Raw genomic sequence first — 20736 nt, forward strand, 5'->3', positions numbered from 1 at the left:
TTCCGCTCCGGGCCGAGGATCAAGCTTCCATCGTCTAGCGATTTTGTATAGTTTCACTTTGATTTTCACTTCTATATATCTCTAATTTGCCTTTCCCTTTTTTCGCTCCTTTCTTCTTCTTTTCTCATTTCCCCCTATAACCGAATTGCGGTTAGTTATTCCTTCAGCGTCCTTGTTCTGTTGACTTCAGTGTCCACGTTAGCAGTTTGCTTGCCTGCAAGGACCGTTTAGAGCTTCTTCCTGGACCAATATCTAGATTTTTGACAGATTGAGATAAATGGTCTGAAAATTTGAACTGGGGCACATGAAACTTATTATTTGCTTATAGCACTCTATACCTGGAAAGAGCCAGGTTGAGGAGATTCATCGAAAAGGAAAAGAATAAGCGATTGTCGGCCGGTAGCCCGACAACATCGATTCTGTAGCCTGCAGTATGGCAGGCTCAATATGTTCAATGGCCATCCGTGCGTCGAGGCTATGCCGGATGCCTGCTACCCATCAAATGGGGAAGCGCATCGCCATACCCAGTTGGCAAGCGTTGCATAGCAGATCCTGCGGAAGAATATATCGAGCGTCGATATTCACTCTAGCCACGGGCTCTCAGAAAAGACCTGGCTCAATTCCCACCAGAGGCTGCCAATGGGTCTTCAGGCTACAGCAAAGAGGGTCAGCGAAGAAACCCGACGCAGAAAAACCAGAGTCTGTTTCACCCTGACCCCAGCCCCGGCTGCTTGGTCCTGACTGTGTGTAGGCCGAAGAAATCGCCTATCCTCTCACGGATTCCGCTTCCTACTGCACATGAGAATATCTACACCATCCCTAACATTCTCACCTTTTCTCGCCTGGTCGCTGCGCCTCTGGTTGGCTACTTCCTGGTGCATGAGCACCATGCGGCAGCTTTGGCTTTGTTTGCCTACGCAGGCATCACAGACCTCGTTGACGGTTATATTGCACGGCGATATAACCTCCAGACCGTTGTTGGCACGATTATTGACCCGATGGCGGATAAGCTGCTGATGACGATTGGCGTCGCTTGTCTTGCCGTTAACGGGTCGATACCTGGTGAGTCTGTCCGCCCCTCAATAGTCCAAAGTTAACAGGCGTAGTATGGCTCGCCGTGATCATTCTCGGTCGGGACGTTGGTCTCGCGATTTCCGCATTCTACTACCGTTGGATTTCGCTTCCGCCGCCAAAGACCATGGCCCGGTACTGGGACTTTTCGCTCCCGTCTGCGGAGGTGAAGCCAACTGGGATCTCGAAAGTCAACACAGCGTTGCAGCTGCTGCTTGTGGGAAGCGCGATAGCTCTTCCCGTTGTCCCGGAAGCGTTTATTGACGCTTGGCAGCTGAAGGAAACAATGACCGCATTTCAGTAAGTCTACCATTTCCCGCCGTGTTTTTATGTTTGGGCGCACAGGGAAGCTCTGGCGGTACAAGTAGTATGTTCGAGGTACTACAAGTACATACGACCACAGGGTGTGGAGAACAGGGCTTCCCGTCCGCTCAGCCGTACTTAAGCCACACGCCGGCTGGTTAGTAGTATGGTGGGTGACCACATGCGAATCCCAGCTGTTGTATGTTTTTTTTGTCTTTTTTTTTCCCCCTTCATTATTTTTATTTTTTCTTTCTTACTTTCACTTTCATTTCTTCTTTTCTCTCTCTTCTTTATTGGTTCAGAAACTAACTTGCCAGGTACCTTGTTGCTGCGACCACAATTTGGTCGGGCCTGAGCTACGTCTTCTCAAAAGACGCCGTGAAGATCCTTTCCAAAGAAGAAGTCCAGAAGCGCATCGCTCGTGCGGCGGCCAAAAAGAGCCCATGACCATTGAACCGAGCGGTCAGATCCGCTCCCAGTAATACGCATCATGTATAGACAAAATGGCCCATTCATTCGCTTATCACAGTGGCTTCTGAGCATGCATTGTTAGCAAATGATCTATCAATTGCGCCCGCTTGGCGATCGCACCGCACCGACGCAGCAGCTTATCACCTTACATCACGTTTCCTAGATAGAAGCATCGAGCCCATGTAGCGGTCAATGCGAGGCCAACTGCCTCTGCAGGGCTGACCAAAGGGTCGTTGACATAGATAAATCAGCAATCACGCCAACGCCTGACCCATTCAGGAGACAAAAAAAGTACGCTCCTGAATCTGACGCACAAACCTGTTCTGTCTCTAGTATGCGCAATGCGTGCACTACGGTGGCGTCTGAGTACAGTAGACTGACCCTTTGAGTCAGAGCATGGAGATACCTCGATCTCCGTCGAGGGTCCTGACGAGGCCCCGACGCGATCAGAAACTTATAGAATAGTCTATTTTGTAGGCTGATTCTGAAACAGACAGTAATGTAACTGCAAGCCGCAGCCGTAGCCGAGTCGAGACGCCGCATTGGGTCCACTGACATATTGGCGGGCCCGCATTGGGGCCCGCCTTGGGCAGTTCTGCCGAATCGACGGCACGCTTGGCATAAGCATACTCGTTCTATGGGTCGTGGAACTCATATTCCGCAGCGAAAATAGTACGCCTGAATTCTGAGGCAAACACACCCTGAATCATGATAAAGGATCGGCTGCGGTTCGGAGACTTTTGAAATTGATACGGATGGATTAGTATTCACTTCTCGGAGTTGCGGCCTTAGTACTGAACTGCTGCTTACAGGCTCAGTGCTTACTGGAGCGAGTCTAGATCTTATATTAGAGAGATGTAATCATTCTGACAGAATGAGTCAGTTGGAGTCGATTCGTTTCACTGTCATTACTATCTTGTAGTACTGCTATTTTGTAGTATACAACTATCTTGTAGTACGGTAGCGGATGACTGTGAACTGAGGGCGTATACTTCGGAGACTAGTGAGTCAGCAATGCTTAAGTCCGTGCGACCCAATCACTTTCGCACAGATTTTTTCATCAAGAAATTTTCTTCGACAATCCGCCAAACAGTTCCAGATTCCATTATTGTCCGCTATCTAGAAACGACCCACGAGGATGACCTAAACACCCAATGGCAGTTCAGGTAGTCATCATGAATCATGGGCTCCTTTCTCGCCCCCCACCGGTTGCCGCCCTGACCACGGCAGCTCTCTCGTGGTTTCTTCGGGCTTCCAAGCTTCATGGCTCCTTCCTCCTTCAGCACCCCCTCGGCTAGGGCACTCTTTGATCTACCCGGTATCCATTATCCATTCTTGAGTCTGATTCAGTGTGCTTTTTCCTTCGGTTTCGGCCACATCCTGACAAATCCGCCGCCTGCTTACCTTGCCGTGGCCGGAGTTAGTAATGCTAACTCCCCAGCCTTATAACCATGACGCATGTCTCCCTCTCTGATCTCTTGATCAATCCCTCCTTTTTCTCTCTTCGTTGATCTCTCTTGAGCTCGTCGTCCTTCTATGGGCGTAAGGCTGCACCCTCTCCACTCTTCTTTTCTTTAATACCTAATTGTTCTGTTGTACATATCAGCACCTCTTGCTATACCCTTACACCTGTTATACCCGCTATACATAATAATCACGCCTGATTATAAACATTCTCTTAACTTCCACGCTCCCCTAACCACGCATAAACAATTTATTCAGAACGAATCGATCTGATTGACTGGACCTAATACCCATCACCTAATCTGCGAGCAGGTCATCATGGCCGACAATGCTCATCTCACCCAACTCCCTACGGTCACGGGCGAAGAACCGTCAGACAGCACGATGGTGTCCGGCACTAGCAGCGACACTGATGCCTCGTCTGAGGGCCAGTGGGGAGAGCAGGGCACAGAGCCCGTCTCTCGGCGCGGTGCCATGGAGGACTATGAAGAGATGCGCAGGGAATTGACCCGATTGAGTTTGCAGCGAACCAAGTCGACAACCAAAGACGCTCATCGATTGCGGTCCCGCGCCAGCCAGCACCAGGATCCCGAAAAGGCGCTCCAGGAGGAGGATCTCGAGAAGGAGGGCGAAAGCGAGTATGGTGGTTTTGACTTGACGGATTTCCTCATGGGCGGTCATCTTGAACGGCGTACCACCGCAGGAGACCCGGCGAAGAAAGTGGGCGTTGTCTTCAAGAACCTTACGGTCAAGGGCGTTCAGACCGGCGCTTCTTTTGTTCGAACGCTTCCTGATGCCGTCATTGGAACCTTTGGACCGGATCTATACAACATCATCTGCCGCTTTGTGCCTCAGCTGCGGTTTGGGAAGAAGCCGCCTGTGCGTGACCTGATCCATGACTTTACCGGCACTGTCCGTGAAGGAGAGATGATGCTGGTGCTTGGTCGCCCAGGAGCCGGTTGTTCAACTTTCCTCAAGGCCATTGCTAACGACCGCGGTGCTTTTGCTGCTGTTGAAGGTGATGTCAGCTACGGTGGTCTCAGCGCTGCTGAGCAGGATAGGCACTACCGTGGAGAGGTCAACTACAACCAGGAAGACGACCAGCACTTTCCAAACCTGACTGTCTGGCAGACGCTCAAGTTCTCTTTGATTAACAAGACCAAGAAGAACGACAAGGAAAGCATTCCGATTATCATTGATGCCCTGCTGAAAATGTTCGGTATCACCCACACGAAGAACACCCTTGTCGGGAACGAGTACGTCCGCGGTGTCTCTGGTGGAGAGAGGAAGCGTGTCAGTATCGCTGAAACCCTAGCTACCAAGTCGTCCGTCGTCTGCTGGGACAACTCCACTCGCGGTCTCGATGCTAGCACTGCCCTGGACTACGCCAAGTCTCTCCGTATCATGACCGACGTCAGCAAACGCACTACCTTGGTGACTTTGTACCAGGCTGGTGAGAGTATTTACGAGCTGATGGATAAGGTGCTCGTCATCGACTCTGGCCGCATGCTATTCCAAGGCCCTGCACACTACGCCCGACAATACTTCGTCAACCTTGGCTTCTACTGCCCTGAGCAGTCGACAACGGCCGACTTCCTGACATCGCTTTGCGACCCTAACGCCCGTCAGTTTCAGGAAGGCCGCGAGGCATCGACACCGAAGACTCCCGAGGAACTTGAGGCTGCTTTCCGGCAGAGCGAGTACTACAAGCTTATTCAGAACGAAGTTCAGGCCTACGAGGATCAGCTCCACGACACGAACTGTGCCGATACCCAACGCTTTCAGAAGACTGTCCAATCGTCTAAGAGTAAGACTGTCTCGAAGAAGTCCCCTTATACTGTCTCTATCGCCCGCCAGGTGGCTGCTTGCGTGCGTCGCGAGTTCTGGCTTCTCTGGGGTGACAAGACTTCTCTCTACACCAAGTACTTTATAATCATCTCGAACGCCTTCATTGTCTCTTCCCTATTCTATGGCGAGGCGATGAACACCAATGGTGCCTTCCCTCGTGGTGGCGCTCTTTTCTTCTCGATTCTCTTCCTTGGTTGGCTGCAGTTGACTGAACTGATGCCTGCGGTTTCCGGACGTGCTATTGTCGCGCGACACAAAGACTATGCTTTCTATCGACCGTCCGCCGTTGCAATTGCCCGCGTGGTTGTCGACTTCCCGGCTATCCTCTGCATGTGTATACCGTTTACCATCGTCGTCTATTTCCTTGCTGGTCTCGATGCTACGGCTTCCAAGTTCTGGATTTACTTCCTGTTCGTGTATACCACAACCTTCTGCATCACGTCTATGTATCGCATGTTCGCCGCGCTGTCCCCGACTATTGACGATGCCGTCCGGTTTTCTGGTATTGCTTTGAACGTTCTGGTCTTGTTCGTCGGTTATGTCATTCCGAAGCAAGGTCTCATTGATGGCTCGATTTGGTTCGGATGGCTGTTCTATGTCAACCCGCTATCGTACAGTTATGAGTCTGTCTTGTCCAATGAGTTCTCTGACCGAGTCATGGCCTGCGATCCTTCTATGCTGGTCCCGCAAGGTCCTGGCGTTAGCCCCGAGTACCAGGGTTGCGCTCTCACCGGATCCAAGCTCGGCTCAACCGACGTTGCAGGAAGCGATTACTTGAGTACAACATTCCAGTTCACGCGTCACCACCTCTGGCGCAACTTTGGTGTTGTCATCGCTTTTACTGTTTTGTACCTGCTGGTCACTGTCATCGCCACGGAGACTCTGTCTTTTGTCGGTGGCGGTGACGGTGCCCTGGTTTTCAAGCGTTCCAGTAATGCTAAACAAATCAAAGCTGCCACGGAAAAGCCCAACGACGAAGAAAACGGCCAGGGCGATGCAGTGACGCAGTCTGGAGGCAACAATGAAGCCGCTTTCAATCGTATTTCTTCTAGTGAGCGCGTCTTCACCTGGGACAACGTCGAATTCACGGTTCCTTATGGAAATGGGACTCGAAAGCTGCTCAACGGTGTCAGTGGTTATGCGAAGCCCGGACTAATGATTGCGTTGATGGGCGCCTCGGGAGCTGGAAAAACGACTCTTCTTAACACCTTGGCTCAGCGCCAGACTACTGGCGTAATTTCAGGCGATATGTTCGTGGACGGCCGCCCTCTCAGCACTGATTTTCAGCGGGGCACTGGTTTTTGTGAACAGATGGACTTGCACGACGCAACTGCTACGATCCGCGAGGCTCTTGAATTCTCGGCTCTGCTTCGTCAGGACCGCAACATTCCCCGTGAGGAGAAGATTGCGTACGTGAAACAGATCATCGACCTTTTGGAACTAGAAGAAATTCAAGACGCCATCATCGGCTCACTCAATGTCGAGCAGAAGAAGCGCGTCACCATTGGTGTCGAATTGGCGGCGAAGCCTAGCCTTTTGCTCTTCCTTGACGAACCTACCAGTGGTCTGGACAGCCAGGCTGCGTTCTCGATTGTTCGCTTTTTGAAGAAACTGTCTCAAGCTGGGCAGGCCATTGTCTGCACCATCCACCAGCCCTCCTCCATGCTGATTCAGCAATTTGACATGATTCTCGCCCTCAATCCCGGTGGCAACACTTTCTACTTCGGCCCGGTAGGAAAAGATGGCAAGGATGTGATCAAGTACTTCGCTGACCGCGGCGCTGTTTGTCCACCGGCAAAGAACGTGGCCGAGTTCATCCTGGAGACCGCCGCGAAGCCCATCAAGCGCGACGGTAAGACAGTCGACTGGAACGAAGAATGGCGTACCTCTGAGCAAAGCCGCCAGGTCAAGGAGGAAATTGAACGGATCTACAAGGAACGCCGGGACGCTACAGCCAATGAGGACCAGTCCGCGCAATACGAATTCGCTGCGCCGACTTGGCTCCAATGCTATCTTCTCACTCGTCGCGTCTTTACCCAGTACTGGCGTGACCCGTCCTACTACTACGGCAAGCTCTTCACCTCTGTTATCATCGGTATCTTCAACGGCTTCACCTTCTGGATGCTCGACAACTCCATTGCGTCCATGCAAAACCGCATGTTCTCTCTCTTCCTGATCATCCTCCTCCCACCCATCTTCCTCAACTCCACCCTCCCCAAGTTTTATATGAACCGCGCCCTCTGGGAAGCCCGTGAATACCCCTCTCGAATCTATGGGTGGGTCGCCTTCTGCACCGCCAACGTGGTCGCTGAGATACCCGCAGCCATCATCTCCGCCACGGTCTACTTCCTTTTGTGGTACTTCGCTGTGGGGTTCCCTGTCACCGCATCCGCCTCGGGCTATGTCTTCCTCATGACCATGCTCTTCTTCCTCTTCATGGCATCCTGGGGTCAATGGATTTGCGCCTTCGCCCCCTCCTTCACGGTTATCTCCAATGTGCTGCCGTTCTTCTTCGTTATGACCGGTCTCTTCAACGGTGTCGTCCGCCCCTACGATGACTACCCCGTCTTCTGGAAATACTGGATGTATTATGTCAACCCGGTAACCTGGTGGATTCGCGGCGCTATCTCCGCTATCTTCCCCAGCGTCGAGATCACCTGCGCCGCCACTGAAGCGACCCACTTCAACCCGCCCCCTGGCTCGACTTGCTCTGACTACGCCTCCAACTTCGTGAACAACATTGCCGGCGCTGGATACCTGGCTAACCCGGATGCGACAAGTGACTGTCAGTACTGCCCGTACGAGAATGGAACGCAGTACATGAGCACTCTGAATGTGCGGCCCGACGACAAGTGGCATTCTTTTGGGATCTTCCTAGCCTTTGTCATCATCAACTGGGTGCTTGTTTACTTCTTCATCTACACCGTTCGGGTGAGGAAGTGGTCATTCGGGATGGGGTCTTTGTTTGGTGGTATCGGGGCTGTGCTCAGTGGCATCAAGAATGTTTTCGCAAAGAAGAATTGAGCAGTCTTCGAAGAAGTGGTAGAATTGTTGTTGGTTTATCATTTTGATGATTGATTTATCTACCGGATATACCAAAGATATAGATAGCGTTCTTTTTTTTTTTTTTTTTACTTTATATTTGGTGATGCAGAACTGCACTTGCATTGGAGGCGTATTTGATTTGCTTGGTAGCATAGATATGCACAATCAATCCAAAAGTTCCTATTAAGTCATCAACCTAAACCCTTCCTTTGATCGAAGGCAATAATTCCATTGGGAAGGAGGATACGGTAAGCCAACTGGTTCTTGCCTTTTGGCTGCTTCGTCAATACCATTTCATCCATATCACATCCCTTCATGACACACACTCTTCGGTTTAACGAATTGTTGGCTGTGGCTCCCAATGATTTGCATCGACGGCTGTAAGGATCGCTGAACGTTGTACCCTATTATTTCTCTGTAACTGGTCTTCTCAATCTCATCCTAACTCTGCAGCTACTTGGTTGCCTGTGGAGATACTGCCAGTGGTGATTCGCGGTGGGTACAAGATTATGGTGAAGAGACATCCTAGGATCCGAGCCAAGCAATTAGCTTTGGACAAGCATCCAGACTTGATTAATATATCAGAGGGACTGGGAGTCAGATACCAGATGATATGAAGTTGGACTGTCCAATACGGCTTCGTATTCTGGACGCAACGCTGCGATACTGGATAAATTCGTGCTGGAGGACTCTAGTAGGAAACGGGAATGGTCTGATAATATCTTAAGCTTCTAAAGAAGGACCTTGGATCGCAACAGCATTCCATTCAATCACTAGATTCAAGCAGAGATGGGGTTGCAATGCAGTGCAGTGGTGGGAATGGAATGGGATCAGTAGGGACGAATTGGCAAGCAATCCTCCTCGACTATATAAGCCCTAGCCATGATTATAATCTCCCCCCAACCCCACCCCCCTTACGGTGTGGGAATCCCCGATCAACCGTCTGATCCATACTCCCTTCTCTATTTCCAACGGCAGCATAAAGCGCCTCCTCAAGAGAGATCAAAAGCCCTGTAACCTTCTCATCGGACGGCGGCATCAGCTGCGTAAACAGCGCTGCTGCTATACCTGATTTGCGGTCGATCCACTTCCATCATTTGACGGACGTTAGCAAAAAAACATCATAAGTATCCAGGCAAGAGAAAAGAGAGGACCAACCCAATGGCAATTCGGCAAACCCGCCCAGCCCACACTGCCCTTAGCCCTACGGCCAGGGATGTCTTGCATTGCTACGAGACCGGCAAGGGAATGGTCGATTTCTATGCTTACTTCCGGTTGTTCTACCGGTTGTTTTACTGTGCTATACCTGGCGTCGACTCCGACCCCGAAAATCCTCTTCATCTGCCTGCCCAGGCCGGCTGGAAGCGCAATCCCTGCCTTGGGATATTCAGAGAATAACTGCGGCGCTAAGAGGAGATCCGTACTGTCTTTTCCTCTGGCGAATAGACGGTCACCATCACGGAGGAGAGATGCCAAAAGCGATGCAAAATCGGCGGGCGTGCTGAAGAGGCCGATTCCGCCGAGATCGTGGGAGAGCGGATACGTGAGAATGATGGGGCCTGCCTGCAAGAATGGTATTGGCTTCAATACGGGGTTGGGAGTGGTGAATGAGGAATTGGTCGCTTTGCTGTTGCGGTTGCTGGGGCTGGGGGTGGTGCGGTAGGCCATTTCCAGGAGCGGAGGCGGCGTCTTATCCTGGGGTTGTTGATTAGGATGCAGAAACGATGTGCATGATGCGTCGAGTCTAGAGAAGATATTATCTTCTATGTATGTTGACAGTCGGACCCCTGTTACGCGCTCAATCTTGAGTAGACCCTGTTAGGATTTGACAGATAAAGATAGGGCTACAATCCCTACGAGGGCAGGAGAAAGAAGGGGCTCACCAACACCCCGGCCCAGTCAAGGCCAGCTCCATATCCCCACGATGTCCCTGGTTGAAAGAGAAGGGGATGTGTATAGCCTTCCTGCTCAGCACCATCAGCTCCGGACCCTGCAAGCAAGGTGGATTTGGGACGAAACAGGGCTGAAATACCATACTCCCGCAAAAAGTGTGCGCTGTTCTTCCCTGAGACCTGGACCACTGTTGCAGGAGAGGTGAAGATGAGTCATATACCAGACCTGAGGTATGCGTCAGGAGGTGGCTTAAGTCCATCCGTTAGCTTTGGCACCTGGGTTCATGGGCCTGCAATCAGCATGCACAGCCAGTGTCATACCGCAGGGTAATCTGCCCCTCAACAGGGTCAAAAATTGAATTCTCTTGCCCTAATGAGTCTGTCCCTTTTGTTATCCGTCTGTCCAAGGCTAGTGACTTATTAGGGATGGAAATATACTTGCCTTTCCCCACCCTCCTCAGAACCCTTACTCCCTCCAGCTCTTTCACGTACTTCCTGACATCCATGTCCAAATCCAAAATTTTCCTTTCAATTAACTGTGCAGCCGCAACAGCCGTGACGAGCTTCGTCATCGACGCGACCCAGTACAGCGAATTTAGCTGGAGCGGTTTTGGGCTTGCTTCTGCGCCAGTTGCGACGCTATCCACACCGGATGCGCGCGCATAGATTGTTTCGCCTGGTATCTTAGCTATTTATTTCACCTCATTCTTATCTTCTTTTTGCATTTTCCTTTCCATATTTATTTAACTGGAAGGGATGAAATACCTGATCTGTCGACGGCGATGAAAACAGTACCATGTAGGATGCCCGACGTCGGGTCTGTAGCCTTCTCAAGGATTCTGTCAAGGGCTTCCATGCTGGACTGTTAGACAGAAGCCGATAACCAGAGTGGAGGACTCGCTGTTTACAGAATGATGATGTTCTGTTAGGAATCTGCTGTACCATTTATCTGCAGCGCCTCGGCTGTATGTGGACCGAGGTACTTCAATCTGTAGTAATATACTTGGAGTAATACCACGGCTGTCTCGCCCGCTGGCCCTCATATCGTTGCCCTGGTAAGCGCATTGGCACAGGAACAGTACCTCTAAAGATGTCCAGAAGACATCCATTCTCTTCCTTACCCTTGCTTTGCACACCCCTGCTCGTTCCAGGTTGACTTCCAGCCTGCGATTCGGTCTCCTCGGTTTTTCTTGTGCTTGCGTCTATGTCATTCTTATTCTTCCTTTCAACTACTGGAATCACGACGCCGCATTCCCAATTCCGACAGTTGAGCTTCGGCTGCTTTTTTGTCCGGTCGTAGACTAATCGACCCCTTGACAAAATAGTGTAATCTTAGTATGGTTCAACTACAAAGAGAAGAGTAACCCACCAAGCACTCTCGGAAAGATTTGCACTCCCGACATAGGCCCATCCGAGACATTGCTGGTTGCCCGGAAGGCAGATTGGCTTATCTGGTTGAACGTACAGAATCTTTATCCATTAGCATTGCCCTCATCTCAGCTGTACAATAGATAGATACCTTATTGTGCATGACGAGACCCTCTCTCACACTGACGCAGTCTCTTAGTACATTTTTGGGGAACTTGCCGTTCTCGAACCATCGTTCTTGAAAGCATATTGTCCCCGCGGAATTTGGGCCTCCTTTAGACTGGAGAACAGTGTTCTCGGACGGAAAATAGACGCGGACCCTCTCTTTCCATTCGTCCGCTACAGAAGCAGGGAGAAGGCAACGTGGGTCAGCAAGAGATTTGGCAGGAAATGATTTTGCTGTGCGAAAGCTTAGTTCTGTGAGACCGGAGTCCCCTGTAAATTCGGTAAGTTGGACTGAGCTTGGTACTCATATAGGAGATCTGACCTTGAGCAGCAAGGTATATGCATCTCATGAAGTCGGGGGTTATAGAGCCTAGAGAGGATGTCTGTGCCGTTAGTGTTTGCTGAGTATAAAGGTTTTGGAAGCGTACCACGAAATCAAGATTTATTGGCTTATTGGCTTGCAATCCGAGAGATGATAATGAGCGGCCTAGACCGCAGTAACCGGTTTCCTTCCATGAATCTTCCCAGTGCGAGCCACCACTAGGAATATCAGTAATGATCCATATTTAGCGAGTGAGACATACATTGTATGCACAAATGCAAATTGCGAAGTCTTGCTAAAGTCAAAGTCCTCAAGCTTCCGAATGATGTTCTCATGCAAGGTGCTAGCCTTGAGGAAGTAGACGAGGTCCTTGTAAAAACTCGTCGAGCAATCAGACGTCGAGCCATCTTTTTCAGGAAGATCAATCAGGAAGACGCTCTGGACAATGTTAGCGTAGCAGCTACAGCAAGAAAGATAAAGACTTGTATACATTTTCCATAACACCATCCTCTCCCCAGTCGAATGGAGTGAGGTTCGCAGTCGGCACTGCAATCCGGAGATGCGTAGGATGAAAGAGAAGCATGAGCTTAGAGTGCATGCAATTGATTTGGCCTTCCATTGGCGGAAAGCACAGTCGTAGGCTTTTAATGCTCGCCGTTTCTGATTTGTATTGTCGTTTCTGCAGAATTAACCGCGCGCACACCAAAGTGTCATCAAGAATAAACTCACAGTAGCCTCATCCTTGGCTTGCATGATCAGTAGCAATCGACTCTTTTCCATGTTCACCTTCGAGAAGAGCCAATCTATGTCCCACATGAACGAGCTTAAAACTCCAAGCTCCAGATCTGAGCTTTGCAAGACTTCTTCGATCTTGATATCATCATCCAACCTGCGATGGCCGGAAGCAAATGTCTTCTTGACAGTGCCGACTGAAAACTGAACACCGGACACAGATGTCGGTGCCACCGGCTGCATTGCTGTGTGGGTGTGTACACTGCTGGCATCTGGTTGAGACCTCGTACGCGGTTGCTTCAGCTCACGTTGCTCAGCGGCAGGAGACTGGGCTTTCCTTTTTGCAAGACGTGCAAGGCGCTCCTCTTCCATCTTCTTGCGATCTAAGCCAGGGAAAGCATGTCCGGTGGCTTTAGGCTCAGATGTCTCCTTCTCTTTCCTCTCTGGTGGAGGGATAGAGTTAGGCTCCGATGTGGACGAGTCGCCTTGTCCTGCAGGGCTCTGCAAAGATAATGCAATAGCCAATTTCAGATCCTCATCGTCTTCCGCATTCTCAATAATGCTTGCGTCGCGACTGGTGTCTGAGCCAACGACCGACTTGGACTTGGGAAAGATTGGTATCACGTCGTCATCACTGTCTGCCGTCAAATCAACCACAGACGTTTCATGATTTATGGCTCTCTCAGGAGGAGGTGCGTCTGCCAAGGAAGCGGCAATTGCTGCTCTAAGATCTTCATCCTCTGACTCCATTTCACAGTACCGAGGTGGTCTTTATGAGAGAAAAGTTCTTTAATGAGGACAATTTCAGATGCCCGTGTTGAGACTTTCAGAGGAAACAAGATGCTGTCTGCCGCGATAGCGGTGTTTACTCCCTCAACCCAGCGCGAAGGACAGATATTGCCGCTCAGTGGGCTGTATTTAATGAGTTTCGAACAAAGAGCTAGTCCCAGATGAAATCCTATATCCAAGTTCAATGATACTGGGAATATGCAAGATATGGTGAGTTGGAAAGTGCAGATGATGTGACGGGCCCTTACAATACCGCATGCACGTGACTACGTCCGTCCAAGGGTTTGAGCAACTACTCCCACAGCCTATGAGCATGAACAAATAATACTGACTTGCCTATTCCACAGTGAGTGTGAATATTAATTATCCTAGTTGCGCCAGTGTAGAGACAAAAATCATCTGCCCTGGGGTTATCAAAGGACATCTCTCGTGGCCAGGAGTCATGCGTAGGTAACACTATATAGAAAACAATATTCACTACTCCAGTCATGAAAGAAGCACCTGCAAAGCCCCCTAGACCCCCAGCTTGAAATATGAAACAAAAGCCCATCTAAACTTTTGTACTGGAAGTGTCATTTATAAAATGCTCTCAATGGTAACCCTGGTGCAAGTGCGTTGAACAACACAACATAACCAGTGTCTATCTCTCAAGCTCCCTTCAATTTTCCGACTCATAGAAGACAAGCTCATAGCTTCAAGAGATAAGTTGAGAGGATGCATGGTAAGCTTCCAAAAAAAAGCCTGCCATAGGACAGCGCTATACTCTTCTAGAACCGAAAAATTCCCAGTAGAATTGTCTGTAGGCCAGCAAGAAAGATCTACTGCTAATGTTGACTTAGCGTCGATATGCGTTTCTTCAGGCCCACGATGTGGTGGGCGGGTGCATCTGTCACTTCGAGGACCGTAGTAAGCAAGCCCGCTTTCATGATACGATTGTCTTCGTGGCTTGAAAGTTCGTGAGAGGTGTTCTCAAAGATGAAGAGAAAAGCACGAGCAGCTATCTTTATCGTCTCCCGTTTGATGTCAGATTTCGCATTTATGAAGAGCTGCCCAAACATGGCGGCAGCACTTTGGAGATCGAAAGACTCAAAACGCACCGAGGCTGGAGACCTAGGCTATTCTTAAAGGGTTCCAAGCCATCTACCATGAGGCTTCAAAAGTCCTGTACCATTCCCTGAGTTACCGCAAACTGTTTTATAGAACATTTGGTGCCTTTTCCGCGGACCACCTAACAAGCATCTCACACAATTATCCTCTTGTGATGCCAGATAACTCAACTTAAACGAGCAACCGGGTCGTAGCCACAAGATCGGATGATTGGATGGCACAACCCATTTGTGTCGCTTCTAATGTGCTTGGATCGAGTGACTTTGAAACAGCAATGCAGCGTCGCCGATCCTTATATATCTCCTGGAAGACTGAATCCAGAGGATCAGTCCTCTATAATCCGACCGTGGTCGTCAATGATAACTGGAAGGTGGTTTGCTTCAATGAGAAACTTCTGATCAAGGCTCTCTTCAGCGGCGCATTCATATTCCTCGGCAGATTGAACCTCAAGAGAAGAGATTTACTGTAGAGGAACGCAATTACCTCTTAGTATTGATTTATGGTCTCAAACTTCACAACTTGAAGGTCGAAGGGGAGAAAAGAAAGATACAGGGTGAACGTTTCTGCATCTAAATCTGTAAGTCACTGTCTCTTGCTCCTTAGATGCACTGAAGGACAAGGTCTATGACAGCGAAGAACACGTCTCGGTCGGCTTCGGCTGTTTCTAATCCTAGTCCGACAACCAGCAAGCGGTTCTCGTTTGGTGTCTTGGTGACAATGGCACTCGCTATCTGACGGGCATATAGCTGACCAACAATTTCGTGTCCCGGAGCACGACCCCCAAGAATCGACGTAGCCGTCAAATTACTCAACGGAAGAAGACCATCATTCGCAGGATCTGGAATTCTATGCTGGCCTTCTGTGCCTGGGTTTTTGTTTTCCAGTGGAACATGGAGCTGTGACCGGTCAGCGTGGTTTTGGTATCTGGAGCTCAATTACTGACCCAATGGCCAAGTCGGCCTTTTTGTGATATTGTAATCATGATTTTATCACTGAACTTGATGGTCATGACATCTGTGTGGATTCCATTGATATTCCCAGATACTCGCTTGGTAGCTGCGGGGAAAGGAAGGTCCAAGTTAAGGCCGTGTAGCCCGAGTGTTTCTGCCATTATTATTGACCATCTGAGGATTGGGAGATATTGAGACTCTTTCGAAGGAGTGTTATGGCCAGCGGGGACTGCGTGCTTTGTATACAAATAGCAGTTGGGGCACATGGAGGGGGCGGAGAATCGGAGATAGAGAAGGCGGTGACGCTATCAGCGCGGCGGTGCGGCAGTATTCCACCACCGCCTGAAATTTTCTAGATTCTTTTCATTATTATCAACAGATTGACGACTCCTACCCCAGTGGTATTCGGTTTTTTTGATCTCCGAGCTGGAAACCGGTTGGCGAGATGCCGAAGTTTGTTCCTCGACAAAGAAAGCAGAAGCATCGGCAGCAGGCCGCGAATGCCGCAGTCGACACCAATGCGGCGGAGATCCAGCCTCTTTCCAAGAGTGAGAGGGAAGCCAGGAAGGAGAAATTGCGGGAAGAACTGAGGGCACAACATACGAAAATATCTGCAAAGAAGCAGAAGCGCTTAGACAAATATATTGTATGTTCTATCCGTTGAGAGCGCTGAATCCAGTTCTGACATGTTCTAGGAAAATAAACTCAAGAAAGAAGAGAACACTGCGCTGCTCAAGAAACTTGCGCAGTCAAAAGTTGAAGTTACCGGTCTACAGAGCTCTAAGGAGCTCGGGAAGCGCAAGAGAGAGGATGATGAGGCCCCGCGACTCACGGCTGACGCCGCCGAAGAGCGCAATGCGCCAGAGTATTCTAGCGATGAAACAGACGATGATCTATCTGGATTAAAATCGGACGCTACTGGGAAAGGGCAGCAGGAGCAGAAAGCATCGACCCTGATGAACGGTATTGGGTTAAAACGTCCTCTTGAACTTGGTCCGGATGGCTTCCCGATTCTCAAAAAGCGAAAGCGTGCACCGAAGGCAGCACCGAAAGCTCCATTAAATGAGATACCATGGGAGGGTTTCGATTCCGACGACGAGGATAAGGAAGAAGAGATCGGACCTGGTATCGACGCAAAAAGCGAAGAAGAGGGCACGGGCTCCGATGATTCTTCTGAATCAGAGAGTGAAGTTGACGACAACGGCGATAGTGGTAGTGATGAAGATGAAGACAGAAAAGATGAGGAGGATGAAGACGAAGACGAAGACGAAGACGTAGATGATGATGAGGACGAGGATGAAGACGACGAGAAAGAGGATGATGATGACGAAGACGAAGACGAAAATAACACTGATGGACGAATTAAGCCCCGACAATCAGCCTTCAAATCATGGGCCAGACAACAAATCAATGAAGTTGTAGGCTTTAAGCCCACATCCGGTCCAATAACGACTGAGCCACAAGTCATCCCCAAATCCGCACTTCCAGTCAGAGCTGTGGAGGAAGAGCCACTACCTCTAGAACTCCAAGTCACAAAGGGCAACCCGTACCGGAAAGCCTTCAGTGTTCAAGTCGACCGTCCCGAACATATTCAAGAAGCCCGTCTCAAACTCCCCGTTGTTGGCGAAGAGCAAAAGATCATGGAAGCAATCCATAACAACTCTGCCATCGTGATATGGGGAGCCACAGGAAGCGGTAAAACAACACAGCTTCCGCAATTTCTGTTTGAGTCTGGCTATGGGAATCCTGAGAGCGGGAATCCTGGTATGATTGGAGTCACTCAACCCCGTCGAGTTGCTGCAGTTAGTATGGCAAAGCGAGTGGGTGATGAACTAGGCCAGTTTTCCTCACAAGTCTCTTATCAGATTCGCTTTGAGAGCACTGCAAGCAGCAAGACAGCCATCAAGTTCATGACGGATGGTATTCTTATTCGCGAAATCGCTGAAGATTTTTCCCTGAGCAAGTACTCCATCATCGTTATTGATGAAGCCCACGAGCGCAGCGTCAACACAGACATCCTAATAGGTATGGTAAGCCGCATCGTCGACCTGCGCAAAACCATGAGCGAAGAAGACCCATCAGTCAAACCTCTGAAACTGGTAATCATGTCTGCAACTTTACGCATCTCCGACTTCACACAGAACGCTAGTCTCTTCCGCCAAGGCCCGCCACCTCTTGTCCAGGCTGAGGGACGCCAGTATCCTGTCACCATCCACTTCTCCCGACGTACGCATCGTGATTATGTCGAAGAGGCCTTTAGGAAGGTCTCAAGAGGGCACCGTAAACTCCCCCCAGGAGCAATTCTTGTGTTCCTGACCGGCCAAAATGAGATTAGACAGCTCTCCAAGCGGTTGAAGCAGGCCTTCAAGCCAACGCAACGAGGGGAGGTGACTAACGCCAAAGTGCAAATTTCGGCAAACGAAGCACCACTAGAGGCAGAGGACCTTGAAATCGGCGAAGCCGACATCACAAATACCGCCAATACCAACGCCTACGGATACGACGACGACGACAGCGACCTGGAGATCACAGGTCTCGATGACCCCGAGGAAGACGAAGAATTCAACGTTGGCGAAGAGGGTGAGGAAGCCATGGATTCATCCACAAAGGTACACGTATTGCCTCTCTACTCACAACTCCCCACCAAGGAACAACTCCGCGTGTTCGAACCGCCACCTGAAGGTTCCCGCCTTATCGTGCTAGCAACCAACGTTGCTGAAACCTCTCTTACGATTCCAGGCATCCGGTATGTTTTCGACTGCGGCCGTGCAAAGGAGAAACAGTATGATCTGGAGACAGGGGTACAGAAATTTCAGATCAACTGGATCAGCAAGGCCAGTGCAAACCAGCGTGCCGGTCGTGCCGGTCGAACTGGGCCTGGCCACTGCTACAGACTGTATTCGTCTGCTATATATGAGGGCGAGTTTGCAGAATACACAGATCCGGAAATCTTGCGGACGCCCATCGAGGGGGTTGTCCTGCAGATGAAGAGCATGGGTCTCCACAATGTTATTAACTTCCCTTTTCCTACACCACCCAGCCGTCAGGGTCTAGCAAAAGCCGAGAAACTTTTGAAGAATCTAGGCGCTCTCACAGCCGATGGCAAGATCACACCTGTCGGGAACAGCCTCTCCACATACCCTCTCTCACCCCGATTCGGCAAAATGGTCTACGTTGGCCACCAACACGGCTGTATGCCCTACGTCATTGCCCTTGTCGCCGCTCTAGCAGTGGGAGACCTCTTCGTACCGGAGAATCAAATCGATCCCCATCCAGGCAAGGAAGACAATGAAGATAATGGCGTTTATAAGAACTCAGACCGTCTTGAAGATACAGCACGTGAGAAACGACACAAGGACTACGCACGCGCGCACCGCCTCTTCAGCAAATTTGACAACAATTCTGACGCTCTTAAATACCTCTCCGCAATTTGCGCGTACGGGTATGCTTCCTCTTCGGACGCCGACAGCTTCTGCGACAGAATGTTCCTGCGCGCCAAGGCACTCAAGGAGGCTACGCAGCTTAGACGACAGCTCACTGATATTGTACGCACCAATAACCCGGGCCTCGTTGAAGCCTACCAAGCCCGATTACCAGAACCAAGCGACAAACAAGTTAAAGCACTCAAACAGATTGTCACAGCGGGCTTCATTGACAACGTCGCCATCCGTGCGGATTTGGCCCCCGTCCCACCGGAGATGGCCCGTACACCAAAGCGCGCAATTGATGTGCCCTACATTACACTCTTCCGGTCCCGTGATGCCCCCATAAGCACGTCAGACATCAACGAAAAGGCTGTCTTCGTGCACCCAACTTCTGTCCTAGCAAAGCTCTCACCCAAGGAAATGCCGCAGTATATAATCTACTCGCACTTACAGCAGTCCGTGCCCTCGGTTGTGGCGGGCGACGTGCCAAAAATCAGGATGTACCCGCTTGTCACGCCGAGCGGGTTGCAGCTCTCGGCGCTGGCGCACGGAACGCCGCTCATTGAGTACGGGAAGCCGATTGGGAAAATTGAATCGTTCGGTGGCGTACCGGAGAGACGAGCTTGCTTCGTAATTCCGTCATTGGTTGGAGAAGTAGGGAGCACGGGCTGGCCGTTGCCGGCCAAGAAGGTCATACAGAGAAAGGACGTGAAGGAAGGCTGGGTGATTGAAAAGTTTGCAAAATAGAAATGAATTGGCATATGATATACCCGGTATATGTGGCAGTGCAGTGCATGTATTATATGATGTTGCAAAGATGATCAGACCCCGTTTTCCGCTTATCAGCCCAACTCAAGACCCAAAACCGTGACACCCAACGCCATGGTATGAGAACCAATATCCTGGAAGTGAACGTAGCTATACCCTTTCCCTTTCCCTCTCCCTTTCCTTCTCCCTCCTCCTCTCAACTTCCGCCCTCGCACTACTACTGCCACCACCACCACCACCGCCCCCCTGCTCATCCAGATCCCGGATTCCAAGCGCCCTCCTCAAACGCTCACTCTCCTTAATCTTCGCCTCCGCAAGCTCATGCACTTGATAGGCCTTAAAACCCCTCTTGCCCTTCCCATCCCTATTCCTCCCATCATTTCTCCCATTGCCGTTCTTCCTATCCTCCATTTCCCTTGTCAATCTTTCCCTCAGCTCATCACAGATCTTCTCGATCTCTTCCTCACTTCGCACCTTCTCCCCCTCTCTGCCCTTCCCCTCTTCCACTCGCTCATTTATATCCTCTAACCGTTCGCGCTCCTCGAGGACCTTGACCTCAATCTCGCGCTTCATTTCGTGCTCTAGGATAGCTCTATCTGGTTGCCGCTGCTTGAAGGAGGACTCGGATCCGTCTTTTGAGGATGAAGAAGGGGATGGATATGGTGCACCTGCGCCGGTGTTGCGCGGGCGCAAGAAGGCGTGGTTTTTCTGTACATAGCCTGATGTGCCGCTGCCGCGCGGGGTGGAAAGGCCGACATTTGAGGACATTATGTCGACGCTCTTTCTGTGTAAGCTGGATCTCTTTAGCTCCCTGCGCGATTGAAACGTTGGCTGGTGTTTGAATACGCCACCCGGTGAGGGGCCGCGCGAATGAGATAATAGTGATGAACAGTGATCTGAGAGTTGATGGTGCAGTGAGACCTGTCGTCGTCTAGGAAGTATAAGTGTAGCAGGTTATGTTGGGAGTTTCGATGTATAAATTGCTGTAGGTTTTGGAGATTTAAGGCGGAGACCGA

At 50.3% G+C, this 20736-nt stretch overlaps 8 protein-coding genes across 8 annotated transcripts, besides 1 other annotated feature; 3 read left to right on the forward strand and 5 right to left on the reverse strand.

Annotated features, from left to right (window-relative positions):
* Positions 1-20736: part of a sequence feature (contig 1.110 1211..298245(1)) that runs on past both edges of the window.
* On the forward strand, positions 91-1439 carry ANIA_06580 (cardiolipin synthase; the record flags this gene model as incomplete). Its single annotated transcript, XM_659092.2, has 4 exons — positions 91-464; positions 605-1062; positions 1101-1326; positions 1373-1439. Exons 1-4 carry the CDS (start codon positions 448-450, stop codon positions 1437-1439), a joined length of 768 nt encoding a protein of 255 aa, XP_664184.1. The 5' UTR covers positions 91-447.
* On the reverse strand, positions 2961-3305 carry ANIA_11522 (uncharacterized protein; the record flags this gene model as incomplete). The annotated part of the gene is made up of 2 exons (XM_050613123.1): positions 2961-3156; positions 3250-3305. The coding sequence occupies 2 exons, from the start codon at positions 3303-3305 to the stop codon at positions 2961-2963; spliced, it is 252 nt and encodes an 83-aa protein (XP_050467124.1).
* atrF (ABC drug exporter AtrF) lies at positions 3628-8181 on the forward strand (the record flags this gene model as incomplete). The annotated part of the gene is made up of 1 exon (XM_659093.1): positions 3628-8181. One exon carries the CDS (start codon positions 3628-3630, stop codon positions 8179-8181), a length of 4554 nt encoding a protein of 1517 aa, XP_664185.1.
* On the reverse strand, positions 8639-10950 carry ANIA_06582 (serine hydrolase domain-containing protein; the record flags this gene model as incomplete). The annotated part of the gene is made up of 6 exons (XM_659094.1): positions 8639-8727; positions 9121-9289; positions 9472-10017; positions 10086-10274; positions 10565-10782; positions 10860-10950. 6 exons carry the CDS (start codon positions 10948-10950, stop codon positions 8639-8641), a joined length of 1302 nt encoding a protein of 433 aa, XP_664186.1.
* ANIA_06583 (uncharacterized protein) lies at positions 11320-13431 on the reverse strand (the record flags this gene model as incomplete). Its single annotated transcript, XM_659095.1, has 5 exons — positions 11320-11406; positions 11560-11897; positions 11950-12167; positions 12212-12387; positions 12679-13431. The coding sequence occupies 5 exons, from the start codon at positions 13429-13431 to the stop codon at positions 11320-11322; spliced, it is 1572 nt and encodes a 523-aa protein (XP_664187.1).
* On the reverse strand, positions 15177-15688 carry ANIA_06584 (uncharacterized protein; the record flags this gene model as incomplete). The annotated part of the gene is made up of 2 exons (XM_659096.1): positions 15177-15473; positions 15521-15688. 2 exons carry the CDS (start codon positions 15686-15688, stop codon positions 15177-15179), a joined length of 465 nt encoding a protein of 154 aa, XP_664188.1.
* Positions 15973-19053, forward strand: ANIA_06585 (ATP-dependent RNA helicase ECM16; the record flags this gene model as incomplete). Its single annotated transcript, XM_659097.1, has 3 exons — positions 15973-16173; positions 16223-18866; positions 19028-19053. 3 exons carry the CDS (start codon positions 15973-15975, stop codon positions 19051-19053), a joined length of 2871 nt encoding a protein of 956 aa, XP_664189.1.
* cwc21 (U2-type spliceosomal complex subunit CWC21) lies at positions 19261-20488 on the reverse strand (the record flags this gene model as incomplete). The annotated part of the gene is made up of 3 exons (XM_659098.1): positions 19261-19322; positions 19404-19671; positions 19877-20488. 3 exons carry the CDS (start codon positions 20486-20488, stop codon positions 19261-19263), a joined length of 942 nt encoding a protein of 313 aa, XP_664190.1.

Source organism: Aspergillus nidulans, chromosome I (assembly GCF_000011425.1).
Source record: "Aspergillus nidulans FGSC A4 chromosome I".
Classification (NCBI taxonomy): Eukaryota; Fungi; Ascomycota; class Eurotiomycetes; order Eurotiales; family Aspergillaceae; genus Aspergillus; species Aspergillus nidulans.